Here is a 20,299-nt window from a genome sequence, read left to right on the forward strand (position 1 = left end):
CTTTCTGCTTTAGACTCTCAAGTGCTGGGACCTACCTGGCTGGAACCTACCTGGCTGGGTCTTAGGGTGGGGACATACCTGGCTGATAAGCTTACAATAGTGATGTACCTGGCTGAAATGTATCTGTCTGCTTGGGGCATACCTGGCTTAAGAATTTTTTTAAAAAATAGTACTGTGGTTTGGATCCAGAATGGTGTACATGCTAGATAAGCACTCTTACCATTGAGCAACACCCTCAGACTACACTCCTGATTGGCATCAAGGAGCCTTCTCACTAACTCCAAGTCTGCTTTAGGCCAATAGAAGAGCTTCTGTAAGGATATGAAGCCCGGTCTCTCCTCATGCTGGAGTGCTTCTGTGCTACACTAGGATGCTGAATTACTAGTTATTTCCCCAAATGGAATGTAATGACACTTATTTCCTGTTTACTTACTTTAAAAACCTTGTTCCAATTTCCAGGAAGAAATGCACATGAAATGGCCATGTCAGCTTAAGACTAACTCCACAATGGTGAGGACTGTACCTTCCTCCCTCAGTCACTAGGAGAGATGGTATGGTTACTGTTTTATATGGAGACAAAGAGACCCTTATGTGTACCAACCTCCCGCTGGTTTGAGACTGTGCTTGTCACTTGGGAAGAGGAAGCAGTGCACTTTGTGAAGCACAGGCAACCCGGCATTCCCAGGCACTCCTTTCAAAGAGTGATTGGCAAGTTACACGCAGGCTGAGTATGGGTAGCAATAATAAACTCAATAGCACAAGTTAGACACTGGGAAACTGTGCACAGCCCAGGGGCCCAATACAAGTTTTGTTCAGCCACAAACTAGGATGTTTTTTAGTTGGTTTGTTTTGTGGTACTGGGGCTGGAACTCAGGGCTTCTCACAAGTTAAGCAAGTGCTCTACCACTGAAATCTACTTCCAGAACTAATGATGGTTTTGTAGATGAATATTTGCTATTGATCTCATGAAAGAGAACACTGATTTTGAACCTCATCCAGTCCATGATATTTCCCTAAACACCTTTTCCTTTCCTTTCTTTTTTTTGTTTTTGTTTCTGTTTTTGTTTTTTGAGACAGGGTTTATTTGTGTAACAGCTCTGGCTGTCCTAGAACTTGCTCTGTAGATCAGACTGGCCTTGAATTCACAGAGATCTGCCTGCCTCATCCTCCCAAATACTGGGATGCAGGCTTTCCTTCCTTCTTTCCTTCCTTCCTTTCTTTCTTTTTCTTTTCTTTTCTTTTTTTTTTTGAGACAGGGTCTCATCATATAACTCTGACTGGCTTGGAACAAGCTATATGGGCCAGATGGCTCAGACTCACAGAGATCTGTCTGCCTCTGCCTCCTGGGCACTGGTTCTAAAGGTGTGCGAGACCATACCCAGCTAAAAAATGCACTCTTCTCATTAATAGTCTTGTATTACTTAATATTGTATTCAATCATCAATGTTACCATGGTGTTTTAAACTTTGGCAACAATATTTGGGGGCATTTATTTCTTATCTCTTTTTTGGAATGATCTGTTTCATTTTTATTTATGTGTCTGTGTCTGTGTATGGCCTGTGGAGGCCAGAAGATATTGGATCCCCTGTAGCTAGAGGCACAGGCAAATGTGAGCCACCAATGTGGTGCTGGGAACTGAACACTGGTCCTTGGGAAGGGCAGCAAGGGCTTGTAACTGCGGAGTCATCTCTTCTAGCCCCTCTCCTTAGTACATGAATTCCTACACAGTATCACTAGTTTGACCCACTAGACCGCAAAGCATAAAATATTTAGTCTTTCCTTTTACAGAACATTAGCTGACTCCTAGTTCAACTGCAGCCACTTTCCTAGACCACCCCACCCCATCGCCACCGCATCTCTGTCATATATGAATGTTTGTTGTTACCCATAAACATAGCTACCTCTCTGTGGCCCAACATCCCTTCTTCCTAAAATGTACCCCTTCTCTACCACTGGTCACTGTGTTTTGTTCACTAAGCCTGACCCTTCAAGAACCAGCTCAGACACTACCCTCCTTAAACATATCCCCTGATGTGTCAAGTCAGAACTGGTAACACCCCCCTGCACAAAAAGCACAAGACACCCTGGAGCATGTAACTTGCTTTGTTATGGGGCTTATATTATAGCTGTTTCCACTCCTATGCAAAAAGTCCTGGGCAGGAAGCTCGCAGGCAGTGTTCCCACACATAAGTGTCTGCTGGAAGATATGTAATGTATGGTGCTCTGTGTGGAATGAAGGGATGGATGATGGCTAACCTGACTCCTATTGGAAGAATAACCTAACCTCTACAGGAACTGTCTGACTTTTATTTCTGCCAGTGCCCTGAGTCTATGCCTGCTCTCAGGAAAGAGTAGTCTGTGCCCAGCAAGGATTTTAAGTGACAAGGATGGAGAATTGTGTATGTACCACATGCCACAGTTTTATGATTTAGAAATGACACTATGAATCCATCCTCAGAGCCCAGTGCCATGTTCCCACATGCCAGGCTGTGGGGGCTCAGGGCTGGTGGGTAACACCAGCCTCTAATCCTCACCTTCCCCCAAGCTCCTCTCACTTACATCACACCTATGAGTCTTGATTTCCCCGATTCCCTGCCCTCTGAAGGGACTCTCAGCATCAACTTGAGTTTTCCACCCAGTGGAGCTCATGAAATCCACCAGGCAGAGATTGGTCACCAGGAAACTCTGAGAACAAGGGCAATAGACACCACACACCAGAGACTTTCTCAAACTCTAGTAAGCTGTCTTCTGTTCAGGCCCAGAGAACCCCAAAAAGACACAGGTCTGATCTACAAGAAACTTAAGCTAAATGGACTTTTGGATATATATATATATACACACACACATATATATATATATATATGTATATATATAATTTTACTTTATGTATGTGAATGTTTTGTCTGTATGTGCATCACATACAAACCTCTGGGATCCCAGGGAACTGGGGTTATTAATGGTTGTAAAACACCATGTGGGTGCTGGGAATCGAACCCAGATCCTCTGCAACAGCTAGTGCTCATAACCACTGAGCCATCTCTCTGTCACCCAAAGACTTTCTTTTACAGCCCTACAGAATCATGAGATAGATGCCACATCCCTAGAAAGCTCCCAGGACCTCTGGACTCTTGGGGAGATACAGGGATAAAGTTGTCAGAGAAGTACAAATGGATGCTTAGCTGGGTATCATTACAGTCCCAGAGGAAGTTCCCATCCAGAGTGTACAATTGATTCACTCTGCTGGTGGCACCTTGGAAGTTAAAATCCTGAACTTTGACTGGTTGGGAAGAGAAAGGGGATCAGTGGGGAGTGGGAAGGACAAGAGCAGTAATGGGAGGAGAATAGGGTCAGAAGGCATTAGATTTGTGTAGGAAAATGTTATAAAAATCCATTTAATGCCTAATTAATATATGCTAATGATAAACATTAAGAATCAGACTTCAGTACAAATTAGAACATAGAGCTTTACTAACTACAGAAACAGCTGTAAACCCATTTTCAGAGAAATTTAAGCTTGTTAACAATCATTCATTTCTAATTGCTGTCATTAAGACTCAGATTTTATATTTTCTGTTTTAGGTACACAATGTTTTCATGAATACAGAATAGCAAGAGCCTCACTCCCCCGTTTAATTTATATTTGCAAAGACAAAGTATAAATCAGTGGCTGGTGAACTACACACGCCCACAGAGAATCACTGAAGCCTCCCATGGTTTTTTCCTAGAAATCCAAGAACTTGATCAAGCAGGAAAGCAAACAGTCAAGTGATACTCAAGCCCAAAGTATCAGGAATGAGGATGTTTACTGCAGGCTACACACTGTGTTAAGTACTGCACACACCGTTTGTTCATTTGTTTAATCAGTAGTCAGAGGGCTTCGAGGTGGCTCAGCAGTTCTTGCAGAGCTCCTGAGTTCAGTTCCCAGCACCCACAATGTGTGTGTGGTTCACAACCACCCGTAACTCCAGTGCCAATGGATCTAATGCCATTTTCTTTTTGCCTCTACAGGCTTTAGAACTCACACACATAAATTTCTCCCTCCTCTATACACATATATATTCACATAATTAAAGAATAAAAAATTAAAATAAAAAAATAACTAGCAGCAATCATATGGTAACAAATGCCTGTAATTTCAGCACTTTGAAGGACTGAGAGTTTAGGGCCAACCTTGACTACATAGCAAGACCCTGCCTCAAAAATAATCTATTAAGAGTCTACTAAGTTGGGTGGTAGTTGCGCACGCCTTTAATTCCCAGCATTTGGGAGGCAGATGCAGGTGGATCTCTGTGAGTTTGGAGCCCAGCCTGGTCTCCAGAGTGAGTTCCAGAGAGCCAGGACTACACAGAGAAACCCTGTCTTGAAAAACAAAAACCAAACAAACAAACAAACAAAATCTACCAAGAACCAAGCTAGGTGCTGGGAGTGCAGTGATGAGTGAGACAGGGGAGAGGCATGGGCTTAATGGACTGTTAAGTTTTTCAATAACTTACAAGGTGGCTGTTATAGGTTCTGTTACCAATAAGGAAAGAGGGAGTCCTGTGTCTTATAGTTAACCTGTCAGACAGCAAGGAAACCAAAGCCCCAACCCTAACCCTAACCTGAGAGGAACTGGATGTACATAAGTCCTGTGCGCTTAAATGGCCCCCTGCACCCTTGCCTCCCTGTCAGGTGTTTTCTCCTGGTCCCTTCCTTCTGCACCCTGACTCCACACTGGCACAGCTTCTCCAGGAAGTGGTTGTGACTGGATTCATCATCTCACTTTCCCTGCCTTCCTCAACACTTCCCACACACTCCTGCTACTGACTGGCTCCCATTGCTGTGATTTTCCTGCCATGTGTAGACCAGGCACTGCCACAGGCAGGTAGCTGTAATTCATCTCCACACCACCAGGGCCACAGGTGTCTTCCGAATGCATAAAATGGAGACGTCCTCCTAATCTACTCTGGTTCCACCCTCTCAAAACAAAAAAACAAAACAAAACAAAACCAGCCAGCACTGGCTGTGGCTTTGTACTGTATAAGGATTAACTTCCTCCAGGGTCATCATAACTCCGTGAGGTCAATACTGTGTCATTGTCCCCATTGAACTGACCTTCCCTGGGCCATACAGATTTTAAGTTAAAGTGCGGGATTCATACTCAGATTGTAATGGTTATCAACCCCTTCTCAAAACTCCAGGACACCTCTCAGATACAAGCAACTCTTCCTGCCTCCAGTCTTCCAACAGTCACCCATCCCCTGCAGGGCCCCTGCCCAACTCTCGCTCCTGATTTTCACCTTCATGGTAGCCTGCCGGCAACTCAGATCCATGGATTCATTGCTCCCTCATGACAACAGTCCCTGAAAACAGGATCATGTGCTTGTCTTTGGGAACAGAGAGGCCCAGTGTCCAAGCTTTTCATGCTTTTAAGATGGCTGCATTGAACTTGAAATAAACTATTAATCCCCCTGCGTTATTATTATGGAATTAAGACCACTTAAATCCAACCTAATTCCCCGCTTTTACAGTGTAAGCCTCTTTCACAACAGACTAAAAGCCCCACTGGAGAGGGAGGATTTACAAAGATGGAGGAGCTGGGAGGAAAAACTGAGTGAAATTGCACAGTAGCTAAGTGTGGGGCTCATGACTCAGCTCAGGACGGGATCTGGCCAGAGCACCTGCTGGGGTCCCTGTGATTTCAATGTGCAGCCAGGGCTGAGAACCTCCCAAGAAAAGTATAAGGTGTGGGAGCAGGCTGGATATACAAGCTAGGCCTAAGCCTGGAAAGTGCAGACCTCAAGCCAAAGTGCTGAGTCTCACCCTGGAGGCGGGGGCGGGCTGGGGGGGGGAGGCACAGACAGTTTAGGGCAAGGAGTGGGGGGACCCCTCTATCCCAAACAATGTTGACAGAGGGTGATTGTGTGGATTTAGGAGAGGGGGACCAGCCCTTTCTAGAACAGTGTTGAACTAGAGGGCTGGAGACAAAAGGGACATGCTGGAACTGCACAAGGTAGACAGGGCTATACTCTGAAATGAGAAGTGAATTTCTGGGCCTGTCTGGCTACTGACTGGCTATGAGAACTCCATCCCCATCCTTCCCTAACTCTACTCTACATCCTTATATGGTGATGTTAGCCTGGATAACTCAACAGACAGAGGCAAGTGAATATCTGTGAGTTAGAGATCCTGGTCTACATAGCAAGTTACAGGCCAGCCAGGAACTTAACCTTAAAAGATCATAGAGAAGCCTAAATAGAAGCTGGGAAGACACCTTCAACTCAGTCAATAAGGTACACAGTATGAGGTCTTGAGTTCAACGCACAGCGAGCGAGCACATACCATACCAGGCATGTGGCACATGCTGGAGAGGCAGAGGCAGGTCCTGGTAAGAGACCTGGTCTTGCCCTTTGGCACAAGCACATGCACACATGGAGGTGCACAGATGAACACAAGGATGTGCACAGGCTCCTAAATACAGACAGATGAAAGCATGTGGCAGAGGACGCACTCAGCAAATGCAACTGAAGAATAGCATGGCCTCTGCTCTCCAAAGCGCAGCTCTCTTGTAGTTTTTGCTTTCTCTACCCTTCTCTTAAGCACTGCGATTTAGTGGGGAGCAAGCCTTAGGTAGGAGGCTTGAGAAAATGTGCTGTAGGAAATGTCACCAAGTGGTCCAAGTTTTTTGAAGTCACTGTAGGAAATGGACAGTGACCACAGGGCACAGCAGAGTGAATGAAGTAGTGTTGCCCTGGCTCTTAAGGGTTTTGTGGCTTGAGGTCTGGGCACAATTTCCCACCCCACATTAGGCTTGACCCTGCAAAAGCCTTCCATTCATGTGCAAATAATTACACACTGATGTGGAGTGAGGAGAACCATTATTTACTACACTGTATTCAATGTGTCTTGCCAGGGGGAAGCTGGGAGGCAGAGATAGTGACTTACTCTCCTCTTGGGTGGGGAAGGCAAGCATGGAAACCAACAGCCTGTCATTTGCTGACAGTCCCCTGCCAGTTCCTGGAGGTCAGGGTGCACTCCAACTCTGATCTCAGTGTCCCTCTCCTCTCCTCCCCTTCCCTCCCCGTCTCTCCTCCCTCACCTAGACTAGAATCTCTGGGCTTGGTTCTCACCAACAGGTTGATGCTGTTCAGATCTTTTTCTGTCCTGCCTTCCTCCTGAGCTTCAAACTATATCTTCATTTAGTTACTTTGTATTTTGATTAACACACACACACACACACACACACACACACACACACACACACACACACCTGAAGTCTACATGTCCTGACCGTTGACTCACATAGACCAAAGCCACTCTCATTCAGATGGACATACCGAAGACATGACTTTTCCAACACCTGGAAAGGTTCCTCAGGCTCCTTCTCAGCCAGCTACCCGCCCACTCACCGACAGCGCCACTATTCTAACCACCGTCAGTGATTCCTGCTTGTTTTTGAACTTCACATAAAAGGAGTCATGCAGTAAGTACAGGTGTATTTATTTTCTTTCACTCACCATTATGTCTGTGATCTATTGTGTGTCACAGTCTTTTTCATTGCTATATAGCAGTGGTTTTCAGTTTGGAATAAATCCTTGCTGCCATAGGGATGTTTTATGGAGATACTCTTATTGCTACAACTCAGGGCAAGGAAAGCTATAAGATACCTGGCATGATGTTGGTAGAGGCTATGAGTAGAGGCCAGGGGTGTTGCCAAATACCCTACAGTGAAAAAGGCAGCCCTTCATGAAAAAAAAATTGCCTAGTTGAAAATGTCTCAATGCTGAGATGAAAAAAACTCTGTGTATCAGTTTCCTATAGCAGCCATAACCAACTGTCAGAATGGAATGGTTGGAAGAACACAAAGCTGGGCCTGGGGCATGGACCTGATGGGAGATGTCCTTCTGTATGCTGAGAATATATGTTTATCTTATTGGTTGATGAATAAAGCTGTTTTGACCAAAGGAGAGGCAGGATGTATAGGCGGGCTACCAGACTAGGAGAAGGCTGGGAGAAGGAGCATGGAGAGTAAGTTAAGAGAGAGAGAGACACCATGTAGCCACTGAAGGAGTAACATGCTGGAGCATTATTGGTAATACATAGTTTGATAGAAATGGGTTAATAATTAAGAGAGAGATAGCCAGTAAGAAACCTGAGCCATTGGCTAAACAGTTTATAATTAATAGAAGCCTCTGTGTGTTTATTTGGGACTGAACAGTTGCAGGACCAGGCAGGAGAGAAACCTCCATCCACATGGACCTGTAATCCGAGCTACTTGGGAAGCTGAGGTAGGATGGAAGATCACAAGTCAAGGCCTTCTTTAGTGGGTTCAGAGCCAACTGGGGTAACTTACTGAGACCTGGCCTAAAAAAAAAAAAAAAAAAACAGGGCTGATGATGTAGCTCAATGGTAGAGTGCTTGCCTAGTATGCACGAGACTCTAGGCACAATCCCAGGGGGAGAGGTAGAGAAGAAAAAGGAGGAAGAGAGAAGAAAACCCACACAAATTTATGATGGAAGCTCTGCTGTTCAGTCATCTGAACATAATGGGTCTCACTGTGGACTGTGAGGTGCAGAACACATTTCCTCCTTCCTTGGCTTCCAGGCCTGCTTGCTTTTTTGACACATAGACTCTTTTCCATCTTTAAACCTTAAAACAGGCAAGGCAGGGCATTGGAGATGCACATCTTTAATCCTAGCACTTGGGAGGCAGAGGCAGGCGGATCTCTGTGAGTTCGTAGCCAGCCTGGTCTACAGAGCAATTTCCAGGACAGGCTCCAAAGCAATACAGAAAAACCCTGTAAAAAAACAAAAAAACAAAACAAAAAAAAAGAAACAAAAAAACAAAACAAAACAAAAAAAACAGCAGGTGTTGGAGGCGGGTGCCTTTAATCCCAGTACTCCGGAGGCAGAGGCAGGCGGATCTCTGTAGTTCGAGACCAGCCTGGTCTCCAGAGAGAGTGCCAGGATAGGCTCCAAATCTACACAGAGAAACCCTGTCTCGGAAAACAAAACAAACCCCCCCCCAAAACAAAAAACACAAACAAACAAAAAACAGGCAGCAAGACCATGACCCTGCATCACTCTAACACTGACAGCTGTCTTCCCATTTTTCTTATGTGCTCACACTCAGCACTCCAACCCGATGATCCAGGTTATTCTTTCCATCAGAAGATCGTCTCCATAGTCCTCTTTGCCCTGTGTATCCACAAGCTCCAGCAATTAGAACAAGGCATCCCTCCCAGTCGACCCTGCTGTAATACTTTCCATCACCTGTGTACTCTTGCACACTTGCATTGTACTCATTTCTCTAGTGAAGATGTTATATGCATTGTCGCACACATCTCCTGTGTTCGCTTCTGTTAGGCGTGTTCTAAGGAAGGAGTTGTTGAGTCATAGCACCAACAAAAGAATGCTATAAAGCGATTGTGCCAGCAGCATTTCCGTTTTCATTTTCTGCTGAGAATCTCTTTGTAAACCTTCTGAAGCCATTGCCAACTCAACTTGTCCAAACTGCACTGTTCAACGATCCACTGTTTCACAGCTATATGGAGCAGGCAACGAGGGAATGTCCTAGAAGCTGCCTGCCCCTTTCTATTTTCACCACTGGTATCTTCTCCTGTACCATCAACACGCGTTTGCGCTCTTCCCTTGCTGAAGGCCTTATCATCTCTAGCCTGGACAACTCCCTTTTTTCCTGGCCCCTGGGGGTCTCAGACTTATCCCTTGAGTTCATCCTTCCCACCTGGCAAAGTCACCTTTCCTGGGTTCCCACCTGACTGTGACCTTCCCTTTGTTTACAGGATAAAGGAGCTGGCCTGAGCCTGTCTTGGTCCCTCCTTTACCTATTCCCCACTTAGGCCCACCCACATCTTGCAAGCCTCAGCATACCACTCACGTTCACTACCGAGGGCTTTCTGCATAACACTCCAGCAGGGGGCAGTGAACTGCTCTCTGTGCCCTGCCAGACCCTGCATAGTAACTGCCCAGCACGTGTGTTTCAGCCTACAAAACAAAAGCTCTTGTAAGCAAGGGCCACTTCATCATCCCAGGATTTAGTTCGGGCATGACATAGGGTAGACACAAGCATTTGGTGGCTTAAAAACATACATGGTAACGAGACCTAGGAAAGGGAAGGCCAAATGGCGGGAAAGACTAAAACACACAAAGTCTGTGGTCTGGAAACCTAAGGACACACAAGGCCTGATGGGTCGGGGGACATGATGGAAGTGACAATTCTATTCCTACTGGGTGATGTTCAACAGAACCAAAATTTCATTCTCTGGGAAGACAAAGAGGCAAAATTGATCTCAACAAGACTAACCTTGAAAAAAGAGAGAAGACACAAATTAATATTGGGTATGAAAAAGATAGAGCTACATGTAAATATATATAGCTAAAAATTTTGAAAGAATCCTGTTATCAAGTTTATGCCAATAAAATTTAAAATTAGAAACCAGAAAATATCAGTATCAACTTCTGGAACTGGCTCAAGGAGAAATAGAAAACCTGAACAAATGAACCATTGAAGACGTCTAAATTGTAGTAAAATATATTAATGAAAAAAGCAGGTCCAAAGGGTGTATAGGAGAATCCGATCCAATATTCAAGGAGCACCCCTTCTTACACAACTTGTTCCAAACAACTTAAAAGAGGGGTGTCTATTCATCTAATTTTATAGCTTCATCCCAATATTATATGAATCCAATATGAAAAATGAAAATTGCAGACTAATTTCACTTACAAATATGCATCTCAGTGTTTTAAGTTAAAAACAGCAAGCCAAGCTCAGCATAATAAAAACATTTCTTTTTATCTAAGCAAGGTTTATCCCAGGAAAAATTTCTTCCTTAGTATCAGGAAGAAATCTATTAACCAGAATCAGCTGATATAGAAAAATTATTCAATAGGATCTAACAGCCACATGCATTTTTGAAAATTCCTAGCAAAGTAGGAGAATGAGGAGTGTCCTAACCTGTTCTCTGAGAAACAGAGCAGACTTCATCCTTAATAAGAAAATGTTAGAAGCAGTTCTATGTCTCCAGACAGACATCTATTATCCCTCAAAACCACAGTGGATATTCTAATGAATGCAAAGCACAACACAAACAAGACATAGACACATTGGAAGCATGTCAACAGATTACTATTTGCTAGAAATATATAATCATCCCCTAGACAAAGCTAATTACAGTGTGATAAGGTTACAAAACACAAGATTAACTTAGAAAAATAAATGTATCAGGGCAATAATAAATTAGCAAATGTAACCAATCTGCTCCTCACAAAGGGAACAATAATTAAAGGATAGCAAAAAAAGAAGAGAAAATGAGAGTGGGCATTAGCTCAGGCTAATGGAACAGAACAAGGGATCCAGAAATAATACCCAAGTATATGTGACGCTTCTACACTAGAGGAGACATCAGCTATTAATGGGGGAAAGGTAAGCCTTTAAAAAGGGAATGGGACAAATGACACATGTGATGGGAGAGGGGAAAGCTTTTTTAATGTTTACTTTGTCTTTGCGCTTGTGTGTGTGTGTGTGTGTGTGTGTGTGTGTACGCGAATCTCTGAACATGTGTGTGTGTCCGATCACCTGGAGCTGTATTACAGGTGCTTACAAGTTGCCTAACATGGGTGCTGAGAACTCAGGTCCACTGTAAGAGTAGCAATTGCTCGTAAATGCTAAGCCATCTCTACAGCTAAGCCTATCTCCAGCCCTAAGAGATTTGATCCCTAAGTCATTCTATAAACAAATATAAAAATCCAATGAGGGTCAGACGGTGGTGGGGCACGCCTTTAATCCCACCATTCAGGAGGCAGAGGCAGGCTGATCTCTGTGAGTTCAAGGCCAGCCAGGTCTACATGAGCTAGTTCTAGGAAAGCTAGGACTACACAGAGAAACCCTGTCTCAAAAAACCAAAAACAACAACAAAAATCCAGTGAGGGTACTACAGACTAAACTGTAAAAAGATAATATAAAACTTAAAAAAACTATATATATGATTATATATCTATATAAGATCTTATGGAGGAAAATTATGCAAGTAAAGGATATAACTTGTAACTTGAATAAAAAGCATGGTTAGCATGTTTTCATAAGGGCAACTTATCCCTTAAAAAACAGACAGTAGTGTTTTGCTAGAGAAAGCCTCAAGTCTAACTTAGCAACAAGAATAGGTTTGGGGGTTCCACTTTAAACCTGCCTAGTAGAAAGTCTGAGAACATGGTCTAGCAATATGAAGCCTGGAAAATTCTCTAGGTTCTTCCACATCCTGAAGTTTGAGAACCACGACTGGGCTGGCTCCAGAATCACTAAAAATTTTAGAATGTTCAGATGTCCAGGCTGTTCCCTGGATGATCTGCATCAGAATTTCTGGGTGGGATACCTATACATCAGCATTAAAAAAAAATGTATGTGTACCCATTTGTGTGCATGGGCACATCTGTACACATGTGCATGTAGAGGCCAGAGGTTGACATCAGGTGTTTTCCTTGGTCGTACTCCACCTTATTTTTTGACACAGGTCTCTCACTGAACCTAGAACTTACTAATTCAGCCAGGCTAGCTGGACATTAAGTTCCAGGGATCTGTCACTGTTCCAGAACTGGGATGACAGGGGCATGCTGCCCCACCTGACATTTTATATGGGTTCTGGGGATCTGGACTCAGGCTCTCATGCTTACACAGCAATCACTTTATTAACTGAGCCATCTCTCCAGGCCCTGCATCAGCATTTTAAAAGACTGTACTATGCAGTGAGGTTGAGGCACTCGTCCTAGGTGAAGCCTTGTGCCAAGAGGCCTGTGGGTCCGGCTTACCTTCCTGGGTGAGCATTTCCCTCTGGTGTACCTTGGTAGAACTTAGGCTTTATTCCGGTTAAAGAAGACATGATCTTCTTCCTTAGGTAGGATTAAAGCTTACTCATTGGTACCCTCAGAACCCTGGTTGGCATATAGCAGGGCTTGGAGGTCATTTTATGCTGTAAGTTCAACCATATGAAACTAAAGGGAATTTATCAATTTGTAGGTGAATAAAGTTTTCACTAAGCCCTAACAATCCCGTATGATCAACAAACCTGGGCACAGAATTCAGCTGTGAAACATACAAACAGCACAAACAAGAGAAGAACAAAGTCCTTCTCTTTGAGTGCTCATGAACTGGGGAGATGTGGGCAAGCATATTTGACAAGTAAGCAAAGACAAAAGAGTCCATATAGGACACTGTGATTGGAAAGGAAGGAATCATTCTGAAAGGCAGGACCAAGGAGGGTGTTGAAGAGTCAGTGTCTCAGGTTGTCTTGAGGTATTTCTAGGACTTGGGAGGTAGAAAATTAGGAAAATGTATAGTTGATGCATAGGGAGAGAGCCAAGTCAGTTGGGCCTTCTCCCACCTTCATGCAAGGCTGGAAGGCAGACACCAAAGGCTGTTTTTCTTTCTGACTTCCTGTTATTGCTTTCATTTTTCAAGTATTTTGCCTTATTAATTCCACCTCCCAGAGCTTCCACTGATTTCATCTAGTAAGAGTTTGTCATTAGCATTTCTGCAGGGAGCACCTGCTACCACATCCATCCCTATTAGCCGACAGCAGGGCAATGGGGTTGACTGGGAGGGGGATTTTAATCCCCTCCTTGTGACTCATCTATTTTCTAATTGAGGATGCTGGGTGGAATGTCACAAAAAAAAAAAAAAAAAACGGCTTCCAATAAAATCCACCTTTAAGACATGGTTCTCGATTTTATAGTATCATCTATGTAAAAAGGATATATTAAAATTTTATCAACCTCATGATTATGAATAATGACAAAGATACCTCAGATACCATTTGAGTACAAAAATCCCAGGCAAGTGTGATGGGTTATGAATCAGATGAGCTGCTGAACAAGACAATGTCTCAAAAACCAGAGTCAGCCAGGAGAGCGGATGTTATTTGCTGACTGTTATTTAGCATATGTATGATTCTGCATATCAAATGTACGTCTCATTACAGACCAGTATATGATGATGACGATGGATCATACGTCCTTTTCTTTCTACCAAACCAAACTGTTCACATTGCTGTCGTGTGATGGATGTCACTTGGAAAGCCCAAGAGAGAAACCAGCCGCCATGGAGTAAACACACCATGATTTATGGAGAGTGGCATAAGAAAAGGTTTTAGAAATCAAATGTCATTGACATGGAACCTAATTTGGTTTCTATGGTGACATTAGGCCCCTCTACGGTAACATGGAGCATACTTAAATTAAGGATCTATCCAGAATCATAGCAAGAAAAGAAATGTCAGACAATAGGCAGGGGGAAAAAATCAAGTTCCAGATAGGCCTACACATCCCAAATGTTTTTTCTCTACAGTATATTTATGTTAATTTATAGAATATATTCTATAAATGGACCCAAAGTCCATTTTTCTAGAATTGATTAATGTTACTTCTGGAACAACAACAGCAACAAAATAAATTTCACAACAAATCTATCATGAATTCTTATTGTTCATTAAAGAAATGTCTGTCTTTTAGCGAGGCTCATTTTCTTAAAGCTTCAAAATACAGCGAAAGGGCAACAATGGCCACACAGTCATATGTATGTATTTTACAGCAAAGGTGATTTTTAAAAAAATTGAGATATTCAAAGATTGTCCCTGATAGGTTGATAGACTTCTGGTAGCTGGGAAAGGTGGTCATTCTCACTGACATCAAGAGAATTGTGTCCCCTCCTCAGTCTAACAATCCAGTATTTATGTCATCAGAAACATGTAGCAGGGTATGGCTAATACAGGAAAGGTTGTTTTGGGGAAGATTGCTATGTGGGACAAGGCACAGAACAACATTTGGAGTGAAGTGCATCTGACGGCCATGCTCATTTTCTGACTGTCTGGCTCAGGGTCCACAAACAGAACAACTTCAGCCATCTTAGAAACCTAAACTGAACACAATCGCCCAAGGCAGTGTGGGAACCTTGGATTGGCATGATCCCTATGAAGGTGAGGAAGATCCTGCTGGGTAGTTGGTAAAGTTCCACCTGCCAGGGTAGGGCAGAATGGAAACAGGGAGGTGAAAGGGGCAGGAATCTGATGCCAGGCTACTCACAGGCCTCTTGGATAATGAGCCAGGACTTGTGAACAAGAAAGCCATGGCAGAACTAGAAAAGCATGTCTTTCTTTGTGTGTGTGTGTGTGTGTGTGTGTGTGTGTGTTAATGTCCCTGCTTGTTCATTCCCTTCTCTCCTTTGACCCTCCATTACTATAAACATTATTGTGAAAATCCCACTGCCCTGGGGCTGAACAAGGAGAGGGAACTTTGTCCTTGCTTGACCCAGAGCTTTGAAAGGGTGTGATATACCACTTCTAGGAGACCAGTAGAGTTGTGGCACCAGTTAACCCAGAGAGAGATAGCTAGTGGGAGGCAGAACTCAGAAGACATGGAATTCTGAGGCAGGGCCTGATTTTGTCTGACCAAGAGAGTTCTATATCTGCCAGTCTTCCGCTGTGTGTGAAGGAGTGCTTGCCATGTCCACTGAAGAAGGCCATAACTATGACCTGAGGCCACATACAGTATTGGCAGAAGACACTAACTCCATAGCCCTTCCTACCACACCTGCAGGGAAAAGGCACCTAACTAACTATGGCACGGATGAAGGGCCCCAGGAGCCACGCCTAGACAACACTAGCTCACCCACTCATCACACCTGCTTCCTCAGAAATCCAAGTTTGATATTATATGTTCAAGTCAACCAGGACCTATCAGGTAGTTAATGTTGGTTGGAACACAAAGGCAGGCCTGAAAGCTAAACACTCAGAAATACACATTGGATGGAAGGATGAGAAAGTCGGCTGGAAGACCACAACTGCAACACAGAATTCTAGAAGTGTGTGTGTGTGTGTGTGTGTGTGTGTGTGTGTGTGTGTGTGTAAACTGGGGGCATTTCCATTCTTAAACACATTCATTTACAAGGAATGTGCCAGAGACGATAAGAAACATATCTACCGAATACAGACAGAGAAAGGAGTTGCCTCACTAGGGAAGAGGGCTGGGGAGATCTAGGAAGTAGAAACTAGAATAAGGCAGTATGGTGTAGAAGATTATAATGGAAACAAAAAACTTCCACTATGTCCCAGGCATGGCCAGTCCTCATGAGTCACCTCTCTCAATCCTCCCAACGGCTAGCACAATGAGTGGCAAATAGTCAACGCTCAAAACTATACAGAAAATGTCACTTTACATCAGTACTTGTGTGGACAATCCTAAGGTAATTACTATTGATTACATCCTATAGATAAGATCTTGAGGCCCAGGAAGGTTAAGAAGCTGGACCAATGTGTCAAAGCTACTGAAGAAGCAGGAGGAAAAAGACTCCAAAGTACCAGTGGTTGAGAAGGAGTCGTTTTTTTTAAGGATGTGTGAGGAATGGAGAGATGGGTGTGGCACTTGAGTGTCGGCCAAGGACTGGGAGAAAAATGAGTAAGAGGCCAAGAGAAAGAAATGGAGTAGGGAGGAGAGAAGATTGCTTGGGTGACAGTGGAGTCAGCTGTGGAAGGGGGGTCTGTATCCAGGCTAAGGCAGCAAGTGAATTGGGTGGGGCAGGAGCACATTTAAGCTGGAGGAAACTGACAAAGTCTCTGTGCGGCAGGTAGGGTGCTGAGCTAGGCAGCAAGGAGGACAGTGTGGTTTAGGGGTGGCACAAAGAACAAGCTGGGAAGACCAGGGTGGAAAATGTTAAGGGCTTCCCTACAGGGCAGGGCAGAGAAGTCTGGACTGTAAGGATTCTGGAATGTGGCTAGGAAGAGGGCGTGGTCTGGCACTAGAGAGGAGGCTGAAGGAGAAGCTTTCAGTGGGGAAACCCTGGGTAGTCCTCTCAAGGGGAGGAGGGTGACCAGCATCACCTGCTGCCCCTGTCTCACCTGTAGGAGCTGCTCACTGTACTCGTCACCTCCTCTCGGATTTGCCTATTGAGGGCATCTGCCACGGCGCGCCCTTTGCCACCTTCGGGCCCTGCGGCTTGGGCATGGCCAGTGGTTGTTTGCTCGTGCCCCTCAGAGCGACGCACCATCCAGGCCGGCCCCGCCTTCCTCCTTGTGTCACGCTCGTCTGCACCAGAGGCCTTGCCAGCTGCAGGACCGCCTTCCTGGGTCAGGGACTGGGCCGGGGGCAGCGGTTTTTCCTCGTGCCCTTCGGTGCGAGTCACCATCCATGCCGGTCCCGCCTTCCTGCGTGTGTCACGCTGGTCTGCACCAGAGGCCTTGCCAGCTGCCGGGCCGCCTTCCTGGGTCAGGGATTGGGCCGGGGGCAGAGGCGTCTCCTCGTGCCCTTCGGTGCGAGTCACCATCCATGCCGGGCCCGCCTTCCTGCGTGTGTCACGCTGGTCTGCACCAGAGGCCTTGCCAGCTGCCGGGCCTCCTTCCTGGGTCAGGGACTGGGCCGGGGGCAGAGGCTTCTCCTCGTGCCCTTCGGTGCGAGTCACCATCCACGCGGGTCCGGCCTTCCTGCGTGTGTCACGCAGGTCTGCTCCGGACGCCTTGCCAGCTGCAGGGCCGCCCTCCTGGGTCAGGGACTGGGCCGGGGGCAGAGGCTTCTCCTCGTGCCCTTCGTTGCGAGTCACCATCCACGCGGGTCCGGCCTTCCTGCGTGTGTCGCGCAGGTCTGCTCCGGACGCCTTTCCCGCCGCCGGCACCCCGGCTCCTCCTGCGCCTTCCGGGTCCCGGGCTTCGGCAGAGGTCTGCATGATCCCGCGCTCTTGGCTCTGCGGCCGACGCTTGGGCACCCCAAGAACGGATGGGGAAGGTTGCGAAGTCGAAGGGATCTGCACCGGCTTGGGGATCCAGGGGTGGTCCCCGCGGCGGGGGAGTGGCCAGGCGCGGAAGTCCTTCTGGTACTGGGTCTCGCGCTCGAAGGGCGCGTCGGACGGCTGGTACTCGCTGCGCGGCCGGCAGCTGGGCTCTGGCCGCTGCACCTTCCAAGCGCGGTAGTCCTGTCGCATCACCGAGTCCGCGGGGCCAGAGCCGGAAGTAGAGCCCGAGGCCGCGCCCAGACCCAGCCCGCTCCGGCCGGGGGCGGTTGCAGTCTCGCGGTCGCCGCTAGGCCCGGGAGCCGGCCCTGTTGCCCGGGCAACTACATCCGACTCGCCCTGGGCCGGCTGCGTCTCTATGGCGACAGCGCGCGAGGGGGGCGCTATCGCGGACTGCAGCGGCGCTGGGGGCTGCGGCGGGGCTCCTGGATGCTCGGTGGCCTCTGAGTACTTGGTGAAAACCAGCGGCACCGCAATGTCTGCCTTGTCCAGCTGGTTCCAGAAGCGTGCGATGCAGCAGGCCCTTGTGATGCACGGCCACGCCATGATGCTAGGTGTAAAACCGGTCCTCTCTCTTTTGGTGGTCCTAAATCAAACCTCCGATCTCCCTTTAACCCCAACCCAGGCCCGCCAATGTAGTTCCCACCGCTTCCTCCCCCTAGCAGCCGTTTGCCTCGTCCTCCTCCCTCAGAGAGCACCCGGAGACGAGGTATAGCTGAGATAAAGTCCTTAAAGTCCCTCGATTACCAGCTGCAAACGCCTTCGGCAGGATCTGCGGTGGCCGGTGACGAATGGGAGCTAGGCTCGGCGGCGTCCGGGAGTCCAGGCCTAGGGCGTCTGGGCGCAACCTCCCTGCGGCTGCGGTGTCGCAGAGACCCCAGCCGAGCGAGGAGATGCTTGGCAAGGAGGGTGGGGGCTTAAGCCATGGCCCAGAGAGAGAACTGGGCAGGATCCGCAAACAGACTTGTGACCCCTTTCCGTCTGGTTCTAGTCGGCCGCCTAGTAGGGCTTGGCAGCGGTCACCTCCAACCCAGACAGAGCAGAGAGGACAGCTGCCTCTACCGTATTGCTACCCCTGGTGATGCCGCAGCCGCTACCGCTGCCGCCGCCGTCTCTGCTGCAGAGAGGCGGCCCCACCCTTTTTTGCGGCTCAGCAGGGGCGGGGGTGATCGAGAAAAGATGCTGAGAGTGTGCGCGCTGCAGAAAAAAATCACCTGCTGTCGTCAGTGCGCGCTGCTGAGAGGTTGCCCTCTCCCTATCCCCTCCTCCCTCCTCTCTGGCAGCTCCTCCCTCTGTTCCCAGGCAACAGCAGAACTGGGTCCTTGGTAGGTTCAAGTCCCAGGCTCCGGAGGTCTTGCTGTCCTTGGCTGGCTTCACATCCTGGATCCAAGGTTTCTCTTTGGTAAAATAGGTCCAACCCCTAGAAGAGTGCGTGTATTAAATTAAAAGTATAAAAACGACCTTCCCATTGAAATGTCTGTGTCCGAATAGATGTTCATTTTTAAAATTTAATTTTTTAAAATTATGTGCTTGTGTCTACCTACGTGTAAATGCTCATGGGCGCGGGTGCCTGTTAAGGCCAGACGGCCAGAGGTGTCTAGTTCCCCTGGTATTGGAGTGTGAACAATGGGACCCAAACTCTGAAACATCCAAGTTTTTAACCACTCAGCTACTTCTTCAGCCCCTGAACTGATACTTTTAAAAGGGAGGCTGCTGTTGTTAGTGGTCAGTCACTAGGCTGTACTTACACTCGGTGCTGCTGGCTCCTGACCTAAACCACGCCTGTCTATATATAGGGCTTCCCCCAGGCATATGAGATTGGAAGATGCAGGCCTAGTGGCACTCTGGCTGCTCCTTCTCAAGCAATCCTTGGGAAGCTGTGCTCTCTACACTCTCGGGAAAAAAAAACTCATTCTTCAGCCCAGAGGCTACAATGGGGGAAAGGAAGAGAAAGGAAGATTCTGGAAAGGGGCTTAAGGAGGGAGGGAAATTGTTGGGCAGGAGTCAGTTCCCTAGGAAAGGGCAAGACCTTTACCTAAAGGGATCCTCTGTTGGGTTCCTGCCTTACTTTCTACTTTGAATCTGAACAGATTTGGAAGTCTAACGGACCTGGTTTGGCTCTGATATTCTCTTTGTAACTTGGGTTATCTCCTGCTGTAGTCGCCTGGAGAGGAATTGAGCGGTCTAATCAGATATTCAGTGATTCAGATCCTGGCTTCTGGATTTCTGGCTGCAAGGTCCTGGACAAATCGTGGCAGCCTTCTGACCCTTAATCTCGTCTCTGAATGAGAGTATCTATTCTGAACTTGCAGAGTTATTCTAAACACTAAAATGACCCAATATACTGGAGATATTTAGATGCAGCACCTGGCATATGATAATGGCTCCTTCAGCCGCTACTGGTAATATTCAAGGCTGGTTCAGAAGACCCACAGGCAGAGCCTGGAGAATAGGCCACTCAGAAGCCTGCTCCAGGATACCCCTTGCTTCCTCGTTTTAAAAAACAAAATTCATTTTCTAAAACTTTCTTTACTTT

At 46.6% G+C, this 20,299-nt stretch overlaps 1 protein-coding gene across 3 annotated transcripts in view; it reads right to left on the reverse strand.

Moving 5' to 3' along the window:
* Map6 (microtubule associated protein 6) overlaps positions 1 to 18,309 on the reverse strand; it is a 71,053-nt gene extending 52,744 nt beyond the window's left edge. For all 3 annotated transcript variants that reach the window (XR_004769120.1, XM_027407746.2, XM_027407748.2), the window contains exon 1: positions 16,880 to 18,309. Coding sequence is in view for 2 of the 3 variants with exons in the window: in XM_027407746.2 (XP_027263547.1) it covers positions 16,880 to 18,309 (1,430 nt within the window). In the remaining variant the exon portion in view is untranslated. The remainder of the gene's footprint in view (positions 1 to 16,879) is intronic.
* Positions 18,310 to 20,299: the final 1,990 nt, after the last annotated feature.

The sequence above is a fragment of the Cricetulus griseus genome, chromosome 3 (genome assembly GCF_003668045.3).
Source record: "Cricetulus griseus strain 17A/GY chromosome 3, alternate assembly CriGri-PICRH-1.0, whole genome shotgun sequence".
Taxonomy (NCBI): Eukaryota; Metazoa; Chordata; class Mammalia; order Rodentia; family Cricetidae; genus Cricetulus; species Cricetulus griseus.